This window comes from Perognathus longimembris, chromosome 7, assembly GCF_023159225.1.
Source record: "Perognathus longimembris pacificus isolate PPM17 chromosome 7, ASM2315922v1, whole genome shotgun sequence".
NCBI lineage: Eukaryota > Metazoa > Chordata > Mammalia > Rodentia > Heteromyidae > Perognathus > Perognathus longimembris.
This window is the reverse complement of record NC_063167.1, coordinates 42,106,261-42,127,356: the sequence shown is the minus strand read 5'-3', so window position 1 is coordinate 42,127,356 and position 21,096 is coordinate 42,106,261. Positions and strand designations below refer to the sequence as shown.

At 37.9% G+C, this 21,096-nt stretch overlaps 1 protein-coding gene across 5 annotated transcripts in view; it reads right to left on the bottom strand.

Moving 5' to 3' along the window:
- The window catches only part of Nfia (nuclear factor I A), a 378,241-nt gene that overhangs the window by 170,399 nt on the left and 186,746 nt on the right, over nt 1-21,096 (bottom strand). For all 5 annotated transcript variants that reach the window (XM_048351438.1, XM_048351441.1, XM_048351439.1 and 2 more), the window contains one exon: nt 9,043-9,108. In XM_048351438.1, coding sequence (XP_048207395.1) covers nt 9,043-9,108 — 66 coding nt within the window. The remainder of the gene's footprint in view (nt 1-9,042; nt 9,109-21,096) is intronic.

The following is a 21,096-nucleotide window of genomic DNA, read 5'->3' as shown; positions in this document are numbered from 1 at the left end:
GGTACTTGTGACAGGGCTTTCAATCTAATGTTGTCGTGAGTTGAAGTTCAAGCTAAAACCTTGCTGAGTTAGACCTCCATTTTGCAAAAGGAATCATTCATATGAGTGGGTCTATGAAGCCAATTATTCTGTGCTCACAAGTGTTTAGCAATATATACATACACAAGGGAAAATTTTTGGGTGATAGTAATAGATATTTGGCATGAAAGTGAGAGTATCATTCTGACAAGGCTATGAGTCAAGTCTAATTCTTCAACACTACCCTAAACTCCATGCTTGCTGGCTTACCACTAGATCCTCCATATCCAGTAGAGTGATTCTCATATCACTGATGCTCAGTATTACCTATCTAGTTTATAAAGAAATAAATGGAGGCAGACCCTTGTGGGTCACACTGCTAATACTAGCTACAGAAGAGACTGAGATCTGAAGAATCATGATTTGAGGGTAGTCTGAGCAGAAAAGTTTATGATACTCCCATCTCTAAAATAACTAGCAAAAGAGTTAGCACGAACATTTATCTGTAGAGATGTAATAGTTCTCAAAGATTAGCTATGTCCTGGTTCTGGCTCACAAAATCCACTGATTTTTTGCTATCTTCATTTACAACTGTTTCTTCTCCCACTAGTGTTCCTCCCATTCAGTATGCCTTGGGAACTTTAAACTTACTGTTCCCAATTAACTAGAAAAAAAGTTCTTAATATTATCAGAGTCTACTACTTAATTTTTGGGTCTTGGCTCAAATATCAACAGTTCAGAAAGGCCTTTCTTGAGTATCCTTGTAAAATAACACCATATTTTCCCATTTTGCTTTATTTCTCCTTGCAATAGTGAATATCACTTGGCCTATTACATGGTTAAGTAATATGTTTATTGTTTCTTCCCCCAAGTTAAGATCAGGATTCTGTCTTTTGCTCAGTGCAATGCCTGTTTCTCAGAATATACTTGAAACACTTGTGTTGCATAAATGAATGAATCTGGCCTTTTGGCTTTTTCCAGACTTTGATATTCTCAAGAGCAAGGTTTCTAATGCATCTCTGTTTTGTCTTAACATGTGCAATGCATAGCCCATGTGTACCCAGCAGATTCATAATAATGATCTGTTGAATTGCTTATGAGAAAACTGAGGTGCAGTCTAAATGACTTGGACCACTGATTTCATCTTAACAGATGCTCAGTGTCAGACTTCTCCTGGCAACTCTCCTTTGCTCATTTGACCTATTCGGAAACTGTCTTGGCTTCTCCTTGTTCATCTCTACAATTACAAGTATTGCTTGCTGGGAAGCTCTTTGGTTGCAAAATACCTACAGAGACAAAAAACATTGACTCCTTCATGGAGAGATTGTTGGAAGGCAACCCCTGTGTTGCTGGGCATTGCCATAATATCCTTTACATTCTCCTCTCTAGATAGTCTCCATCCGATACCTGTGGATAAGGCATAGGAGACTCTCTTGTTCCCCCTGGGTTAAAGTCAACCAAGTATAAAAATTAACAACTAAGATGGAGCCCAGTAATCTGCAATAAATACTACCCCTCCCCACCTCTATTTGAGACATCCCAGAAGATTTCTTTAATGACAAGCTCATGCCAGGGGAACAGAGCTGCCAGGAGCTGAGTACAACCTGCACAAGAGAAAAAGAATAAGGATGCTGAAGTGAGAAAAGGTGCCAAAAATCCTTGTGGCCACACAAATTATTTCTAGTAGACAACTAATCAACCTGGATTAGTGACACCAAATCCTCAAATACATTATTTGTGCAACATTCAGTTTTCAAATATTATCCACAAATGGGTAACTCCTTCCAAAACTAAGGTACCTAATTTAAAAACAACTACTTCTCAATCAAATGTCAAATCAGAAACGATCTTGGTATTTGGGGCAAGATCCATTAACTATTCCTAACTCCAAGGACACTCCACCCCTAACTCCCAAATATTTTTCCATGCTGATATTTTGATTGATAAGGAAGCCCAGGGAAGTGGGCATCAGAATTGGTCCTTTAAGCTATCTCTGTCAAAGGGCCCCATCTTACTAGCTCCAGGCTTAGATCACAGGGAAAAGAGTAACAGTAAAGAAAACTGCAGCCAAATAGCAGGTGCACATTTTACCACACTGTGATCTGATTTGATGAGACTAGCACTCTACCACTTGAGCCACATTCCCACATTTTGGAAGTTAATTGGAGATAAAAATTCCCAGGGAAAAATTTTCCTTTACAGGAGGGCTTTGTACCATGATTCTCAGATCTCAGTCTCCTGAATAGCTAGGAGTACAAGCATGAGCTATTAGCACCTGGGAGAGTGTAATGTTTGCTGGGCATTCTAGGATCTTTCTAGAAAAAAATATCCTAGTAGGCACAGGTAAGTTCGAAGATCAGAAAGAAATCTGTTCAGATTGAATTTATTTATATGTGCAGAGTTGAAGGTGGAATATTTAAAGTAGATCACCAACCAGTCAATCAAGTTGAGAATCAGAAACATCAGATAACAGGGTTTACAACATTCCCCGTTTTTGCTACTAGCCAAGCACTCCCCATAGTCTGGCAAAAAGTTATTGTAATGACATTGGACTCTAGGTAAACTCAGCACAATCTAGTGAGAGATGCTATGGAATAACCCTCAGCCCCACCTGGTCCTTTGTCTTTCACAAGGCCTTTGTGACTGAAGAAAGCTGAAGGCTTTTCTAAGGTGCTTCTGCAAACAATGACAGAGATCCACCTGCTAACAGTACTTGAGAAATCAAAATTCACCTCGATTCACACTGAAATTTCAGATCCAGCTGCATTCTGGCTCCCTGTTTTCTTAAAGAGGAGAGAGACTGGCTCCGTGGCCTTGCTGAAAATTCATCAGTTAGAATTCAATTATGCAGAGCTGGAAACCAGACGGCATTTAGGTTTTAATGTCTCCCTGAGTTGGGACCTTTACATATTTTAGAATATTGATCATAACTGTTATTGCTGCTGTTTTGGTGGTCACTCTACTGTGTATGTCCCTGCAGGTTTTTTTTTGTTAAGACCACTGTAGAGAATAACTTGCTAGGTAATTGTAAAAGAAAGTCATGCAAATTATGAAATATTGATAGAGCATATTTACAAGTCAATGGTGCTAAACTGTTTTCCCATGCTTTCCCAACAAAATGCAAGCTATAAGCCTCCATTGCATTGCTTTCTAAATTCTTAGGATGACCCAATGAAATGACACATTAATCAAATAGCTCTTAAAACAAGCAGTCCATCCAGCAGTAATAACTCTTTCACTTTGGAATTATCAATTTTATTTTGCCTTCCCACTATTATTAATATTGTCATATATCTACTTCATACTGGAGACAGTAAAAGTTAAAACATTAAGCAGAAAGCATATGATTTATGAGGAGCATAGTATCAGACACAAGAATGTTTACCCCAAAATAAAAAAAATTATGATTTTCTTATCTCACCCCAAATTATAAAGTAAAATCCTACATATAAATCTCAAATTAAGAACTCAGTAGCATTATAAATTGTTGGGCCAAGATTAAACTATTCAAAATATGCACAGAACTGAGCTCAGTAATAACTAAGGAAATATTGACCACTGTGGTTGAAGATAGATAGGTACATTCTTTTGTGATTTAGCAATAATAAGGCCTAGTTCAACAATTAAACACGGGAATGGAAGAAGTAAAGACAGTGAATGAGAAAAGTAGAGCCAACCAATATTCCAGGTTGATCTTCATGCTGGCAAGTAGAGCTGGAAATTTTCAAAATCTAGGGCAAGCATCATGATTAATGGCTTTCTACTGATTGTAATGCCCATCTGAGGATTGGTGGCACCAACATATGTGCACCTATGAGACAGATGAAGAGGAACAGGCATAATAAAATTCAGAAAATGTAACCTCAATACCAACTTGGATTTCTTGCTGTCACTATTGCAATTCAAAATACACTAAAATGAAGTTAGTATTGGCTGGTATGCAGGTGGTAAGAGATTGTAAATAAGAAAGAAAACCTTTTCTTTTTCTGGCAAGGGAGTCTGTTATTTTTTATTTCAGGGTGCTCTCACAGATGCTGGTGAGACCCAGTGGGGAGTGATTTCAGAGTGCCAAGGTTGGCCTGTGCTGTTCACTAGAATTCTGGTTCAGTGTGGCTCTGGAGAAGCGTGCCTTGAATTAAGTAAGAAGGCTATCATCTCATGTGCTTTTCCCCTCATTAATGATTGACCTGATGCACCGCTGAATGCAAGCTTTGAAGGACAGTTCACAGGCTGCAAATATCAAGTAGGCACTTCAGATGTTCTGTCCCACAAATACTTTCAACAGTGGCCAAAGAACATCATGGGAATTCATGAAGGTGGAATGAATAGATGTTCTAAGTCTAAAGTCCAACGAATGAGACTGCTAGAGAAAAGCTAATGAAAGAGAAGGATTAAAGGAATGGTTCCCATCATCACTGGGAACTTTATCTGACTTTCATTTCCTATGCTAATCTAGCACCACCCAACATGATAGTACTCATATTTCAACCACATCTGCTGGGGGGGGGGCATAACGTTCTGAAAGGACATAGGAGCTTGCCTCTCATTTTGGATTCCCAGCACTACTAGTCATATCTGTGTATTTATGTCTAGCATTCAAATTAGGTTTTCAGCTTATCTAGGAGGTTGGTTTGTTTGTTTTGGACGGTCCTGGGGCTTGAACTCAGGGCCTGGGCTTTTTTGCTCAAAGTTAATACTTGAGCCATATCCACTTCACTTCACTTCCAGCTTTTGGGGGATTAATTAGAGCTAAAGAATCTCATGGACTTTCCTTTCCCATGGTGGCTTTGAACTGTGATCCTCAGATCTCACCCTTCTGAGTAGCTAGGATTACAGGTATCATTTAAAGGGATTATTTTTCTCTTTAAAAAAAAAAACCAGAACCAAACCAAAAACTTTTGCTAACTTGACAGTAAGGAGACATTCAAAAAATATGAGAACAATGACACATTCATCTGCTTATTTATTCATTCAGCAAATAAATAACAGGTGTCCTTCTAAGCTCTAGGCAATTTTTTTTTAAAAAGGAATTTGTCATGAATCCTACCCTCAATCTGTTTTCAGGTTTCTTTGCTTTTTCCTTTTCTTCTCTTTCTGTTTTCGACCTTGCCTTCCTCCTTTCTCCCTCTTTCCTTCCCTTCAATGCTGGGTATTGAAAACCCAGGGGCTCATATATGCTAGGCAAGTGCTCTACCACTGAGCTATACCCCAGATCAGTTACAGGGGCTTTCTTGTTGCGATTTTTGTTGGTGCTTTTTGTCAGTACTGACTTTGAACTCAGGGCTTCACACTTGCTTGGCTGCTGCTGTACTACTTGAGACATACCTTCAGCCTGGCTTTTTGCTTCTTATTTTGGTAATGGAATCTCAAGCACTTTTCTGTCTGAGCTGGCTTTGAACCATGATCCACCAGATCACAGCCTCCTGAGTAGCTAGGATTACAAGCACACAACACTGGGGACTAGTTCTAGTTTACAGTTTTTAACAAGCCAAACTCTTCTTGGTTTGTACACTCTTCTTGGTTTGTACCTAGGAAAAACTCAGCATATATATATATATATATGTACATATATATATATATATATATCAGTGATTTGAACTCAGAGCCTTGAACTTGAGCCATGCCTCCAGCCTACACAGGGCAGTATCCATTGTTCCCAAACCTCCTTCAGACTCTCAAGTTTCCAACAACTCTGAATCAGTTCTGCAGTTCCTTGGTTCTCACATTCAAGGATGATGAGTAGAATGTGAGGACGGAGCTGAACCGTAAAGTAGATGGGGCATTGTGAGGATGGTAGGAACCTAAGAAGAAAATTGATGTGCAACATCTTAGAGCACAGTAGTGGCTCCAAAGGATTTACCTTCAAGTCTTGGTTTATTTCCGAGCCCATCCTAGCTTCAGACCTCTTGTGTGTATGTCCTTGTTGCTTATGAGGAGAATAGCTAGAGAGTAGTTGACCTTTGAGTCCTTTCTATGAGCCAGGTATTACGCTATTTTCTGTGCCTATTCTTATGTCAATCCTCATGAAGTTGTTTTACCATCTCTATTTTCCTAACCAGAGAACTGAGATTGGGGTAGTAGCTCACACAGTCACTCAGCTATTTAATTTTTTTTTTAAATCACAGGTCTGACTCCAGAGGCAATGTTTTAATCATCATAATATACCAATTTTGAGTTTCAGAGATTCTGGTATTTTATCTCTGGGGTTCAAAATGATTCCTTTAAAATTCCCATCTAATGTTCTAATTGGACAAAGATTTGTTTTCTTTTGCAGTTGAGTCTTAAGGGAGTACAAATAAAGAAAGCATAAATTCCACAGGAAAAAAAAAATCCAGCTAGTTTGGCCAGGGAAGAAACAGCTGCATCCACTTTAGGTAACGTTACATGGCCTCATTTACGGGTTTGCATGAAACAGCATGTTACCATTTGTCTACTCATTCTCCATGGTTTACCAGGGAAATACCATTCATTTCCCATTACCTTTTTCAAGAGCTGAGATAAAAAGATTATTTTCTCTTGCATATTTGTATTTATACCAAATGAGTAATGAGTTCCCACTTCACTCCAAGAGCAGTGTTTGTCACGTCTTCCTACAGTGAGATCCCCAAAACCTTGTGTAGTTTTTCTATCTACCTCTGAGAGGTCCCTCATTCAAAACAACAGCCAAACAAATGAACACAAATGCAGACACCTTTCAGAAACATATGCTTGTCATCTAAGGCAGTGAAAAAGAGGGGGGACATGTGCTTGATGCAAACAACACCACAGAGCAAACACTCACAGGTAATGACCTTTCCCTGAAAGGTTCCCTCTAATGATTCCATGTCTGTAAGGAAGAGGTAAGATATTTCTCTCCAATGACTTCATCTGAGGTTGACAAAAAGTCAGATGAAGGAAAGTGAGGCCTCTGATATTTCTTCTTTGAACAATGATCTTAAGATTTGAGCCTCTTGAGTAGCTAGGATTACAGGTAGGAGCTACCAGCACCCAGCTTCTACTTCTTTCTCTTTGAAATAAATGGAAGTTGGAAAAGCATTTGGTATTTTATCAAAACTTTTCTTTTTCATATTCGCTGGACCACCCCAAAATGGTACCATGAATCCTTGAGGTAGTACCAAGTAAATGGGGTTAAAAGCAAGGTTGGCAAGTATCATAATAATGCTTTTGGCTGAAAAAACCAGGCTCAATCCCCAGTGTTCTGTGGAAAGGAAACACACAATATCAGTATTGCAGGCAGCTTCAGAAAGGCATGCCAGGCCTCTCCTGCTCTCAATTTATATTTGCATGTGAACAGCTTGTCGGCCATTTTATGAAGACAGATGAATCACAGGCCTGCTAGAGGGGCAGCCAGACCTAAATATGTGAACTACACACCCCTACTCCCTACGAAACTCTTTAACTGAAAATAAAATGTGTACCTCTGAACACATCTTCAGGGAGAGTATTACACATATAGTATATGAAAAAAAAACCAAAATATTTAAGGCATCACTCATAAGTCAAGTGGAAAAGAAAGGAGGGAAATAGACTATAAATACTGTTCTTCAGAATACAAACAAAAAATCATATGTAGTGATCTATGACACTAAAAACAAGCCTTTAGATGTTTACTGTCAGTTTTTTCTTAATGTTCTGCTTTAAAAAACAACTTTCAAGAAAGTAACATGAAAATATTAGTAAGTTCTTATTTCATGACAAAGGCCAACAATATAACAAAAATTCTCCAGACTTAGGAAATGAAACAAATTCTCAAATATTAGTGATGGGATAGCTAGTGCTATGTGATTAGCTCATCCTCCACCCCACAATACCAACATAATTCAATTCAGGATATCTATCTTTATAAGATCAGATGGAGAGCAAAATGAAAGAAATATAGAACAAAAGAAAAAGAGACCCAAGGAATGAAGTCATTAAAATTAGGTGAAAAAAAAGTACATAGGTTCCTATGAAAAAGAAGAATGGTAAGAATAATAGTGAATCACTATTTTGTTTTATTTTATTTAGTATAAAGCAGGGAAGATCTGATGGCAAATATGTTCTACATAAGTCGTATTTAATTCTTCCACAGGTAGGTAATATTGCCCTACATTAGACAAGAAAATCAATACTCTGAGAGGTTAAACAACCTATTCAGTATTACAGTAGTCAATAATTATGGAATTGTATGATAATATAATATTTTCCTTATAATGGGTACGATGAGTTAATTTGTCTGTTTTTACTAAAACCCAAGAGTTTGCTGTCTAAAATTCCAACCCATGACAGTGTTGTTCCTATTTAGAGAGTATAGCACAAGTTAGTATTTCACATGATACTATTATAGTCATAAAGTGTGCATTCCATTTTAATAAACTTTCTGACATGGAAACTACATATAGGGGTTGGGGATATAGCTCAGTGGTAAAGTGATTGACTAACATGCATGAAGACTTTGTTCCAATGCCCATTACTATAAGAAGAAATCAAAAGAAAAGAAAAGAAAATACGTGTAATTTGTAAAACTGAAAAAAAATTTGTCTTCCTATACTCTCACTATTTTATTATTTTATGTTAGAAAACTCCATCCAATATAGAAGTTGTTTTCTTAAAGCAATTTGCAACAGGTTGATTATAAAGTCCTGAAAGGCCTCAAAAATACCTCTCTGTGAATGATCTCTAGACATTAGGCACTTTAAAAAAAACACAAACAAACCAAATGACAGGGAAAATGCTATGGATTCTTCCTTTATGATTTGAGAAATTCAGCCCATGTCCCAAGGTTCAGTTAGATTATTTGCTTGCTTGGGAATTAAGATCCACGGTGGATGGACAAATGTGAAGGGCTGGGATTGGAGCTGCTAGGGTGGTCCACAGAAGAATCAGTTCTGGGAAACTTCAGCTCCCCCCCCCCCCTCAATGAATCCTCATAGTGCTCCTATGTGGGTCCCTCCTAGAGCAGACTCCCCAAATCCTCCTGCCTTCCGGGCAGCTGGTGCCCTGTGGACACTAACAACAGCAGCCAGAGTCACACACTAAACTTACCGTTTTCTGGCTGGTCCTTAATGTCAGCATCACTTGGCTGGCTGGGACTTTCAGACTGACTTGAATCTGAAAAACATAAAAATACAGCCAACAATTACAGGGTCTGTGAGGGAAAGTGGATCAGAGGTGCCAGACTTTCTCACAAGGTTCAGCCTATAGATTTAAGATGAGAAAAATGACACGATGAGTAAAAAGAGAAAAGGTTGAGAGAGAAAAGAAAGAGAAGGTTGCCTGCATCATCAGAGAGCATGCTGCGTTTTGTCCACATCTCCAGTAGTTTCCTTTGCACCAGATCAGAATGAAAACTCCTTCAGAAACCATTTTCTTATAGGAAGAACATTTCTAAACTGCTCTTCTCCATTATTTACACACTGGAGCCTGATAAAGACTTCATCCTTCATTACACACATCTCAAGCTTGATTCAGAACATAATAAAGTGTCAAAACATATTTTGAGACTGGTATATAAAAGCAACCCAAACAACAGTAACAAGCTCTGTTGCTATTTAGCTCTGTACTGCAGCAACAGATCGCACAGCTGAGCTCTAATACCCTAGCACGTGCACTCAAACTAGTTACATAGCTCAGAAAAGGCCTTCGGAAAGTCCAAGGCTCTGCCACAAAGGAAGTATAGTTTCCCTGCTGCACGTCTGCATTTGGGGGATCCTACAGGATTAATTACCAGAAAGAAGTTCTTGTACACTTTGGTAGAATTAAATTGATTTCTTCTTTTAAAAAAGAGGATATGATTTTCAAAGTAAAAAAAAAAATTAACTTCATGAAATAACTGAAAATAACTAACTTTGAATTTTAAAATTTAGATAAAATTAATTCTGATCAAAGAATTTCCCAGAATTAGAAGCAGGCATATTTATGATATATTTTAGGGAGGGGAAAAATGAAGTAAAATGTTTCCAAGGGAATAACACATTTTCTGAGTATTTAAATCTACAAACATCACACACACACACACACACACACACACACACACACACACACACACACACACACACCCTCTACCTTTGGGAAGTCTGGATGGAGATTTTACCTTGACTTCACAGCATAAGAAATTGCTATTTGAAATTTGACCACATTTCAGCAAGAAGTTCAATGCAAGATCAAGAGTTCATGACACTTAAGTAGGATTAAATTGAAAGTATTATTCCTATTGCAAGGGAGTTCTAGCATTGTCCTTGTCTATCTTGGAGATACCATAAGAAGATATAGCACTACTTGTGAATTTAGCTCTGGAAATGCCAACTTATGATTTAAAAGTCTACTTGCTTTTAAGCAAATAAAGGATTTTAATTATCAGAGAGTCTTATGAAGAACATATCTATTTTAGAACTTTAATGTGGTGATGATGGCAAAATGTTTTTGTAGATTTTTTGATTCAAAAGTTCAAATAACAAGGGTTGTAAATAATGAATTTTTATTTTGATCTGGAAAAATAATAGTTTTTTTAAAAATCATCTTGTAACAATTGTCAGTGAAGGCAAACAGAAATCCTGATCTAAAAATTGGAAATATAAATCGATTTGTAAGGTTTAGCAACATAAATCAATATTACTTAGTGCAGATGATTTCAAACACAACATAATTACTTTCTCTCTTACTAATTTTGTTATTCAAAATTTCCAATTCAGTATGTTGAGAAATAATGAACATAAGTTAGAGACAAATAGCTCCATTATTTTTCTTCCAGAAAAATCTTAAATCACTAGTATCTCTAACTGAAGCTAAATATCTTACCTATGTTTTTAGAGAAGTCGAAATTCTTCCTGATCATTTCCCAAAACAAATGTATAAAATTTTATGGAATATAACATTTTCTCTGGAAAAATACTAGCAAAAAAATGCTAGCAAATATAATTGTCTGTTTCATAGATTAACCAATAGCTTTACTAGTTTTGTTGTTTCCACATGAAAAAACAGAAAACATCTTTCATCTCTTTCATCTCAATATAGCTATACAATGATTTTTTCTGATATTTATCCAATAATACTAAATTATAAGTGATAAAAATGTAGCTTCAAATTTTCATTAATAATCTGTAAGTGTACTTCTCTGTTCTTTTTAATGTATGTTTACAGCTGATTTGCCATCTTACCTTTAGAAAAAGAGTGCATAATTATAGACAACATGGACATCAACAAAAGCTGAATATCGGGCATACTGAAATTTAGCTTAAAATTCGAAGTCACAAGCAAACAAGCAGAGGACTGAGTGGTAAGAAAATGCTCAGAGTTGGTCTGCAAGGAGCCGCAATGCTCCCGTCAAAGCCCAGATACAATCACTGGGAGAGGCATCTCGCCAAACTGAAAGTGAAGTGGCATTTCTCAGTTTTATTCAAAACCTACAGACACTGCTATCCCTTTGGGTTTGCACGCAACCACCCATCCTAGTAAGGCACAGGTAAAGCCAAAGCTCTACAGAAAACCTGATCTAAAAACCTCAGTCATTACTTTTCTACCCTGGGCTATTTACTAGTGTTTTCTTTCCTGAATCAAGAAGGAACACTAGTCCAGTTGTAGTGCTAGCCTCTGATGAGAATGGAGAGACTTTTTCGGGAACTAAAAAAGGTCAGTAAGGCAGTTAATGGTGTGGTACTAACCAGATGACCAGAATTACAAATTAATTTCTACCCATACATAATTAATACTTATGAAAGATCTCTTTCTTAAGCATTTGTGTTAAAATCTTATCAAGAAGATTAACAATTAATCTACTTTTTCTCCTTTATATATTCCTGGAGATCCAGAAACTAAACTAACTTTATGTTTTACCATTTTAAATAATTATCATGTTGTTGGTTGATAATAATTGGAAGCCTTAGAAAACAAATCCAGCAGCATAGAATTGAGTTCTCCTCTTGTATTGGAACCCTCCCCTTATAATAGTGACTTTCTTGGTTCCTTGGTTGTAAGCCAGATTTGTATTCTACAATGAAGAGAATATTACTTAAAGTGAGTTTAAATGATGGAGTTGGAAATGCTATTGTGAGAAAGTACATTAGGGTTGTCAATTTTTTTACCCCATCTAGGGATTTACTTTTTGTTTAAGGAACCTTAGACTTCAACCTAACCTTGAAATGCAATATTTCTTTTGGTTTTTAAAAAATGTATGAGCAGAAATTTAAAACTAAAACAGACAGGGTTTTACATATAGGAGGCTGGGTTAAGACCTCTTAATTGAACTGGTAGCCATCCATCTATGCATTTTTATGGCGCCTACAGCTATGTTGCGGGAATACTCAGACAAAGATAGCTCACTATCAATATAATCACTAGGGAAAGGAATAAAATAAATCCTCATGTCTACATATTAGTCTCTGCTTTCAAAAGCTTGTGAGATACAAGAACAAAAACCTTGCACTAGGTCAGATACTCAGATATAGTTTCCCCGAGTGTCAATTCTACTTCCCTTCAGAAAGGAATGTCACTTTTTTTTGGGGGGGGGGAGACCAAAATTACCAAAATAGGTTAATACGGTAAAAGTAATAAGGCTAAAATATGAGATCTTTAGATTTCAACCTCAAATACACATCAAACATACTTTCCCATGTTTTATGTTTTTTTTTTAAAGTTTCTTGCAAAGATAGAACATGACTAAGTCATCCATCTGTAACTCAGAATTATGTACCGTCCCTTCTGTAGCGACATTGCTCAGGGCAGGTGGGTATTAACTGATGCTTTCGGAGAACAGGGCCCTTAGAGTCTCTTCCTCCTCTCCCCCGCCCCACCCGCCCGTTTCTCCTGCAGGGTGCCTGGCCCAGCCACACAGTTCAGTAACTGCCTGAACTGAAGAGATTTTTGTTCAGCTCTCTGACACTGAACAACTTCCAGTAGAAAATATATTAAATTCACACCAAATAGGGGAGTGGAACTTCTAAACTGAAAAAAGGGAGGGGAGAAAAAAGCCTTCATCCTGGCTTGATATCCCCCTTCTTCAGCTGGCAAGGGAAGGTGGGGTACAGCCAGTTTGTGGGTGATTTGCAAATCTTACACAGAGTCGAGAAATTGCAGACAGACCTCCTGTGATCCTCTGGCCCATCGACCACCAAGGCTGAGCTGAGGACATTGTCTGACACACAAGAGGCCGTCTAGAGATGTGTACAGGCTAAAATGATGGATGGCAGGAACATTTTGCACATTCAAAAAATACAAAGGTGGAGAGCAATCCACCATCCTCCCATGTCCTCAAAATCCTAACAACTGCTATTGTCAACCTCTTGATAAAGGAGGAGCAGACACGCCATGGTGAGAAATCCTTCCCTCCCCTAAAACACACCAGTGTAATTCCCATTCAACCAACATGATAGCAACAAAAGTCTATGGATCACAAAAGTACAAATTCTGGTTCCACTAGAAAAATCATTCAGCCTCAATATCTACCTCCCTACATGCATAATGATTTGGCTAAAGATGAGGTCTGAAAAGCCTTTGTTAGAATTGTGGGTCCAGTTTTAAATCTCCTCAATTAGAAGGCAATAAGAAGATACCAGAAGGCATCCAGATACAAAAAACAAATGAGTTAGGCAAGCAAAAGAAAGTGAAAATTCTGCATAAAAGTGAGCTTTTTTGTGTGAATAAAAATAAGAGGCCAAGATAGGAAAGAATATTTTCTTGAAAATAAATAAAGAGGTAGGAGTATTCTGGGGAATAATAGTGGCCACACTGACAGTAATAAGCAATAACCACCTATAATTTTAGCCCTTAAAAGATGTTAGGTAGGTTTGTAGTTCCCATGTTTGGAGCGATAACTAGTTTGCAACAGAGTTGGGCCAAATAATACACTTTCATATTCATGTAGTTATAATAGAAAAAGTGATCCCATTTATGATTGGCAGTATAATAGTTAGACTTTACATTGTCCAAAATGAAATGTGTTAGTTACCTGACTTATGAACTGTAACCTCTCTGTACATCACTTGTATAATAACAATAATTTTTAAAGACATAAAAAAGAAGTTACGACTTTATTTTGATCATCTAGTGTCATATTTATTTATAAGAATGTCATATTTACTGCAGTAGGGAAACTTAGAAAAGCAAATAGCTATGGTAGTCACATTCTGTTTATTAGTCTCATGTTACTCTTTTAAAATATTGTTATCATTTACTTGTAATATTGGTAATACTGTTTACTTTTTTCCTAGTATTACCACGACCTTAAAGACTGATGTGAGCAGAAATATTTGCAAGATCTTATTTGGCAGTATAAAATGTCAGCGTCTAGGTATACCCATGTATATACAATAAATATACACATAGATGAATGGAATACCATCAGCTAAATATAACATTATCCATCATGATCTGGCGAACAACAAACAGAAACCTGTAATACTAGTAAGTGTGGGCCACTAAAATTATGCAATTATTATTGGGGTTTTCAGAGAACAGATAAAATCCTTTAAGCATAGTGAATAACCAAACCAATATCTTAGGTCAATTGACATACATGAACTGTGGCTCATCTAGTGAAAATTAACAATGACTTAGTTCTTAGAACAAATAAACTAGGAGGTGGGTCCCACCATATAAGATTTCTTAAGTTTTAGAAGCAGAACATTCTTTAAATGGCAAGTCTTATCTTTCCCACATAAAAATACAGTATTCAGTCCCCCCTCCACTTTCCCAGCAAACTAGAACTATGTATAAAAATGCTGTAAATTACAGTCTGCAAAGGGAGCTATGAGGTGAGGCCAGGGGAAGTGCCGGCTGCACGAGGTTCGGCTAGTTTACACACGTAGAGAGGAAAGACTGTGTTCAAGCGGCAGCTACTTGGAAGGGGTCCATGAGACCACCCCGAGGGCTGCCAGCTGGTCTGGGGATCTACCCTCCAACCAGGCCTGGGTCTGCCATTTTCAAGGCCTGGTGAAGATGGTTATACAATCTGGATTACCACCACCAGTTTTCGTTCTTGAAAACTTCCCTTTTTGAACAAGAAATTTATGAAATATTAAATTTGCAAGAATTAGACTTTTTTTGGCATGAATGCTGGTATTCAAAGCCCATCTGTTGACTTGGGGCTGGGGATGATGACGAGGCTGTTTAAGTTGAAGAATGATTCAACCGTCTTATCACCTACTCACAAAAGTGTTATGTGCAAGAGGAGGTTGTGGGATGATACACAGCTCTAACGCACTGAGGAAAAATTTAAATGGCGTCTAACTATTGTGTGATGACAGTAAAGAGGAATTGTTGCTAAGTTTTAAGAATTTTGAAGGTAATGAAAGAATGACTCAGTCATTAAACTCTCAATCCTCACATCACCTGAATTTCAAGGAGGGATCGGCTTTTCCAGGGACATTAAAAGTGAAGGCAATGGTAATTAGATAGAGATAATAAAAGGTAACATAACACAATACTTTGACTACTTGTGTAACTTCTCACATTTGCTTTCACAAGGTTCTGTACTGGGGGGGGGAGGTTGGTGGGGGGAGGAGCTGATGGTTCGTTCGCACTGTAATCCTATTCAAGAGGCTGAGATCTACAGATCGCAGTTTGAAAGCAATCAAATTCAATTCCAGTTAACAGGCAAAACAACCAAAAAAGCCAGTGGGACTCAAGTCTTAGAGCACCAGTTTTAAGGGAAAACCTAAGAGATAGAGCCCAGGCCTTCAGTTTAAGCACCTCTGTGTGTGTGTGTGTGTGTGTGTGTGTGTGTGTGTGTGTGTGAGAGAGAGAGAGAGAGAGAGAGAGAGAGAGAGAGAGAGAGAGAGAGAGAGAGAAAGGGGGCTGGTGGAGAGAGGGGGGAGGGAAGGAAAGAAAGGAAGAAAGAGAAGAAAGGAAGGAAGAAAAGAAAGAAAGGAAGAAAAAAGACAGAGACAGAGAGAAAGAAAAAAGAAAAGGAAGAAAAAGGTCCCATGACTCAAAGGTTTAGGTGATGACTTTGATTTGGTTTTTCCCACAAGAGAAACAGTGTTGACATAGGAGGGTGACCTGTTGATTGATTCAGAATTCAAGTAACTGAGTCAGCCTGGTGATCTACCCCCAGCCCAATGTAAACAAAGATCTATATAAAAAGCCTTCACTGTAAAATCACCATGTATCAGTATTGTGCTCACATCTTTCCTTTATAGTCAAAATTAATTCTAGTAGTAGGTTCTTAGAAATCTTAGATATACTTGAACATTATTTCTACAGTTTCTATATAATTTAAAGTATAAAAGGTGTGTACTTTGATGTTATAAAAGCAAATGCAGTCAAAGCCGGGTACAAGTGGCTCTTGCCTGTAATCCTGTCTATGCAGGAGACTGAGACTTGAGGATCACAGTTTGAAGCCAGCCTGGGCAAGAAAGTCTATTAGCCTCTTATCTCCAACTAACCACCAAACACCCAGAAGCAGAGCTGTGGCTTAAATGGTAGGACACCACTGAGTGAAGCCTTGAGTGAAAAAACTAAGAGACAAAGCCTCATCCCCTGGAGTTCAAGCCCCAGTAATCCTCCTCCCAAAAGGTAAAGTCATCAAATAAAAGTGATGCATAATTGAGTTATAACCTATATGCATTATAGTCATGCATCTGTATGTCTGTAAAGTCATTTATTTAAAAAATTAAAATGCCTTATATGGAGGGTAGCCATGCTATTTAAATTCAGGTAACCCCCTAAATATTAGCCTTCTTATGTTTGTATGTCAATATTGAATGAGTTTGAAAGGTGAAAAAAAATCCTAAAAATATCTCATCTAGAACTTAGTTTTTTCATCTATAAAAAGAGGACACTGATGATCATTTCAGCTTTGGATAAAATAAAGTAATGCAAGAAAATCTAGCTATAAAATTTATAAACTGCTCCCCCCAAAAAGTACATTTATTTTGGTCATACAGGTCTCATCTGAGAAGTTTTTCGTTTCTTTTTAAAAATCAACCCAACCACACATGATGTGAGTCTATTACAAAATACTAGTATTGCAAATCTGTTCTTTTCTTAAAAAATTTTTTTTTCTCAATTCCCATATACTGGGAAAGAGATTATTTCTGATAATGGAAATGTAAATCTCAGCTTGCTGGTGTTTATTCCAGAAAGACATTTGTGTGTTAAATCTGTTTATCAGGCAACACTTTGTCTAAGCCAGGAAGTACTAAGTCTTTGTAACAAGATGTATGCAAATGATTTCCCATGAGTCTCTGCTGTAAACTGCAGGGGGGGGGGAATGGGGGAGGAGAATCTTGTTTCTTTACCAACAAGAAGCTACCTCAAAAGTAGAGAATAACAGAGAACTAAGCACTAGCCCATGCTGAGGAGTCCAAACCAGTCCCAAACATGTGCTCACAGTCTGTTGCTCTTTATTTTAAACAGACTTGGTGTATTACATCTGTTTGTCAGACAACACTGTCTGGATAGTCAGGCTTTGGGACTTGTGTGAAAACCAATGGTGACCATAATCCCATGAAATAACCTGTCTGTGGCAAAACTCCAAAACTCCTGCCACTCAAGGAGTCCCCACCAATGGGAACTACCACAAAACCTGGGAAACTTAAAAAGAAAGAAAATTCATCCAATTCTAACATTTTGTCTATTAAAAAGAAAGGAAAAAAAAAAAAACACCTTTCTATACCCATTGGATTGCCTAATGGCATAACAGATTTCCTGACACAAGGGTAAACTTTATCATCCAAATTAAACTAAAAAAAAAATTGCTAATGAACACTCTGTCTAATGATCAAAAACAGGGAGATTTTAAAAGAAAATAACAAGAAAGTATTTATTCCTTGCTGCTATTGCTGAAGTATTTATCCTGGAATCTTTTTCTTCTAATTCTAGTACAATCAACTCTTAAAAAAAAAATCTATACATGAAAAGTTAGCTGAACAGTGAATTTCTTTTTGTTTTTCTTGTTCATTCTGAGGGTTCGAAAAATCTTACCAGCGGAATTGAATTGGTTTAGCTTGTCTTCCTAGACAAAATAAACACTTTAGGACTCTACTTGTTTGTATTCTCCTCAGTGGCGCTGTATGCATCAGCAGCTAAAAACAAAGAAACTTTTTAGCTGCTCAGACAAAATGCAGAAGCTTCCCAAACAAGAGACGGGAGGGGGCAGGGGTTCAGGGAAGGGTGGGGGTGGAGGAGTGTGCAGAAAGTCTGACAGTCCATTCAATATAGGGATGATGGCTATAATGCATCCAGGGTCCCCTTGCTAATTAAATATGCATTGGCACCGTTTTGATCGATGCAAGCCATGGATCAGATGACGCACCTGAAAAATCTTGAGCACAGAGCTCCCAGGAAAAGGGAAAATACAGTCTTGTCTCCTTATCTTTGTTTTCAAAGGCTCTCAATTTCTGTGCTTAGATATCTAATTTAATTCTCTCACCCCTCAGCAAACTGGATTAGGGAAGTCAATACTGCCTTTGTGCATCGACAGGAAAACACAGCTTTCCTTTTATTCAATTTAGCTATGACCTTTAGACAAAGATAATGACAACTATCTAAAAGTAAGGTTAAGGCCTCAAGAAGAAGACCCCAGAGCTAAGGCTCCCTAGGAGTTTTGGGTGGTAAGGTGGCAGGGTTACTGTGACATTTTTCCTCCTGGTAAGGAAGAAAGGAGAAAGGGGATAAAGAATTGGTATTGTTTGGGGTGTGGTGGCAGGAGAATGAGAGTTAAAGAGAAAAATACAGTGAAAAAATATTTAAAACTGCTGGTGAAATGAGCAAAGTCTCAATATTCAACTGGGTTTTGTCCCATTGATAACCAGAATAATAACTCTGTAAAAGAAGAAGTGGATATCAGTTTGTAACCCTGGAATGAAAAATGATGGATTTGATCAATGAGTAATCATGACAAACTGGCAAGGAACTGAATGTTCACAAAGTGCCACCATGTTCCCTACAGGTGACTTGATCTTTAGCAACAGAAGTGCAGTTACCACTTAACAAGAGAAGGACAACCACTCACTCTAAACCCAGGACCAACCCCAGCAACTCCAAGACTTACCATGAGCCTTCTAATGACCCTGTAAGACATTCTGGCCCCAAAGTCTACCGGAGTCCAACCTCAACTAGTCTAGATCAAACATGTATTTTGTAGGCCACATGGCACAGCCACTTGCCTAAATGTTTCCTCAATTAATGAAAAGGTTCAAGATTTTGTGGTTGGGTGAATCAGAGCGTGTTCTTCCTCCTCCCCCAGAAAGCATTTCAAAAAGCAAGAAATTCTCACCACTGATGAAAAAGATATAACCTGAGATTTTGAATGAGTCTAATATTCTATAGGGATAGCAGGACTCACACCACTGTCTCTAAATAAAGGGAAAATGCTACTGGATCAATCTCTTTCCTTCTTTTTCTTGGGTGGATGGATCCCATCCATCTATCTACTTATTAATTTGCCCAACATCTAAACTGTGTATCTTTCATTCTGTACATCTCATGATACAAAGTGAAGAAAGGCAACATCTCTGCCTTACTGGAGCTCTCGATCAATCAGAATACGATTTTTTTTTTAAATTGAGTCGTGACATATGTTCTTGGCTATGTCCTGTCCCCTACTGAAATTAAGATATAGTATGTACTCTGTAGTTGCTTTTACTATTGGTAGAAATCAGTATTATGAAACATACCCTGGTAGCAGTATTTACAGTAGCCTAGACCCTGTTAGTGGTAATGGTTAAAGTTGACTCCTCTAGTGAGACAGAGAGTGAAGCATGGTTCTCTCAAGTGAAATATGGGGCTATTATTACTGCGAATTTGTATTGCTGGAAATGCTGGAAAATATCAACACAATTCAGGACAATAAAGAGTTCCTCCTTAGAAACCATTTCATAGCTGGTGTAGAATGCGATCCTAATCAGGCTTGGTGTCCTCCCATTCACAAAAATGGCCATTTGAGCAGAGGAAGTTGTTGGCCAGTGGCGGCGGGTGGGGAGCAAAGTACTTGGTATAAGAAAATCTAGGTTGGAGCCCCTTCTTGGCCATTTCTTCAAGCTTTATGGAGTTGGGCCAGCCCGTCACCTCCCTGAACACCCACTTACTCATCAGCCAAGTATCTGACTCAAGACGAGGAGAACTGAATGGCATGATTTAACATGCCTTGTAAGTTCTGAAGAGCTGTCATTCTCCAACTGCACAGGGCATGAAAGCTGGTTTTCCAAAGGATATAAACTGCTTAAAGCATCATTGAATATTTATTTTTATTTTCTGTCTCATTTTTACTGGCAGATAGCACAGTGTCTAGAACACGCAGATTCTAATATATGTTTGTTGAAATGGAATTGCAATTAGAAGGTAGAAAAATACTTCTTTGGGGGGCCATGAAATACCACAGGGTCTATCTTGGGAGTTTCAACAGGTGTTTTGGGTTTAGACTGTCTGGTTTCAGGGAGACTACATGACTACAGGGTGGTATGTTACCTGGGAGGCAGGAGGCCTACTTTCTGGTTCTGAATTATCCACTTTTTCTTAGCTATGTACATTTTCACCTGTCCAGCTGGAAAAACTATAAAGACAGGGTACTACATGTTCCATGAGAGCTCTTTCTAACTCTAAGTTCTACATTTAAAATTGGTCAATAGTAGATGAGTTCTTAGACTTTAGGCTTTACTCAAGGCTGAATCTCTCATTTCACCAAAGGGCACTGGCTGATATTTGCTTATTTGTTTCTCTATAAATGCATGTGGAAACAACATGAGTGCAATACTCATTAAAAGTCCAAGACTGTCTCTTCTTTACTTTATAAATGACCACAAATAGCCCACTAAGAGTTGTAAATGTTTATCTTCAGTGACTTGGCCAACCCCTGACCACAGAAGCTCATAAACAAAGTTTTCTCCGTATAGCCTGAACCATCATGACACCCAGAACATCAGAAAACTTTGTGTGTTTTAAAAACTACTGAAGTTGGGCACTGGTGGCTCATGCCTGTAATCCTAGCTACTTGGGAAACTAAGATCTGAGGACTGTAGCTTGAAGCTAGTTCAGGCAAGAAAATTTGTGAGATTCCTAGTGAAAAGGCTAAGGAACAGTGCCTAATCCCTGAGTTCAAACCCTGGTACTGGTTGTTAGGCCCACAAATTTAATAGTTGTATAAAAATGGTGCTGGGGTTTAAA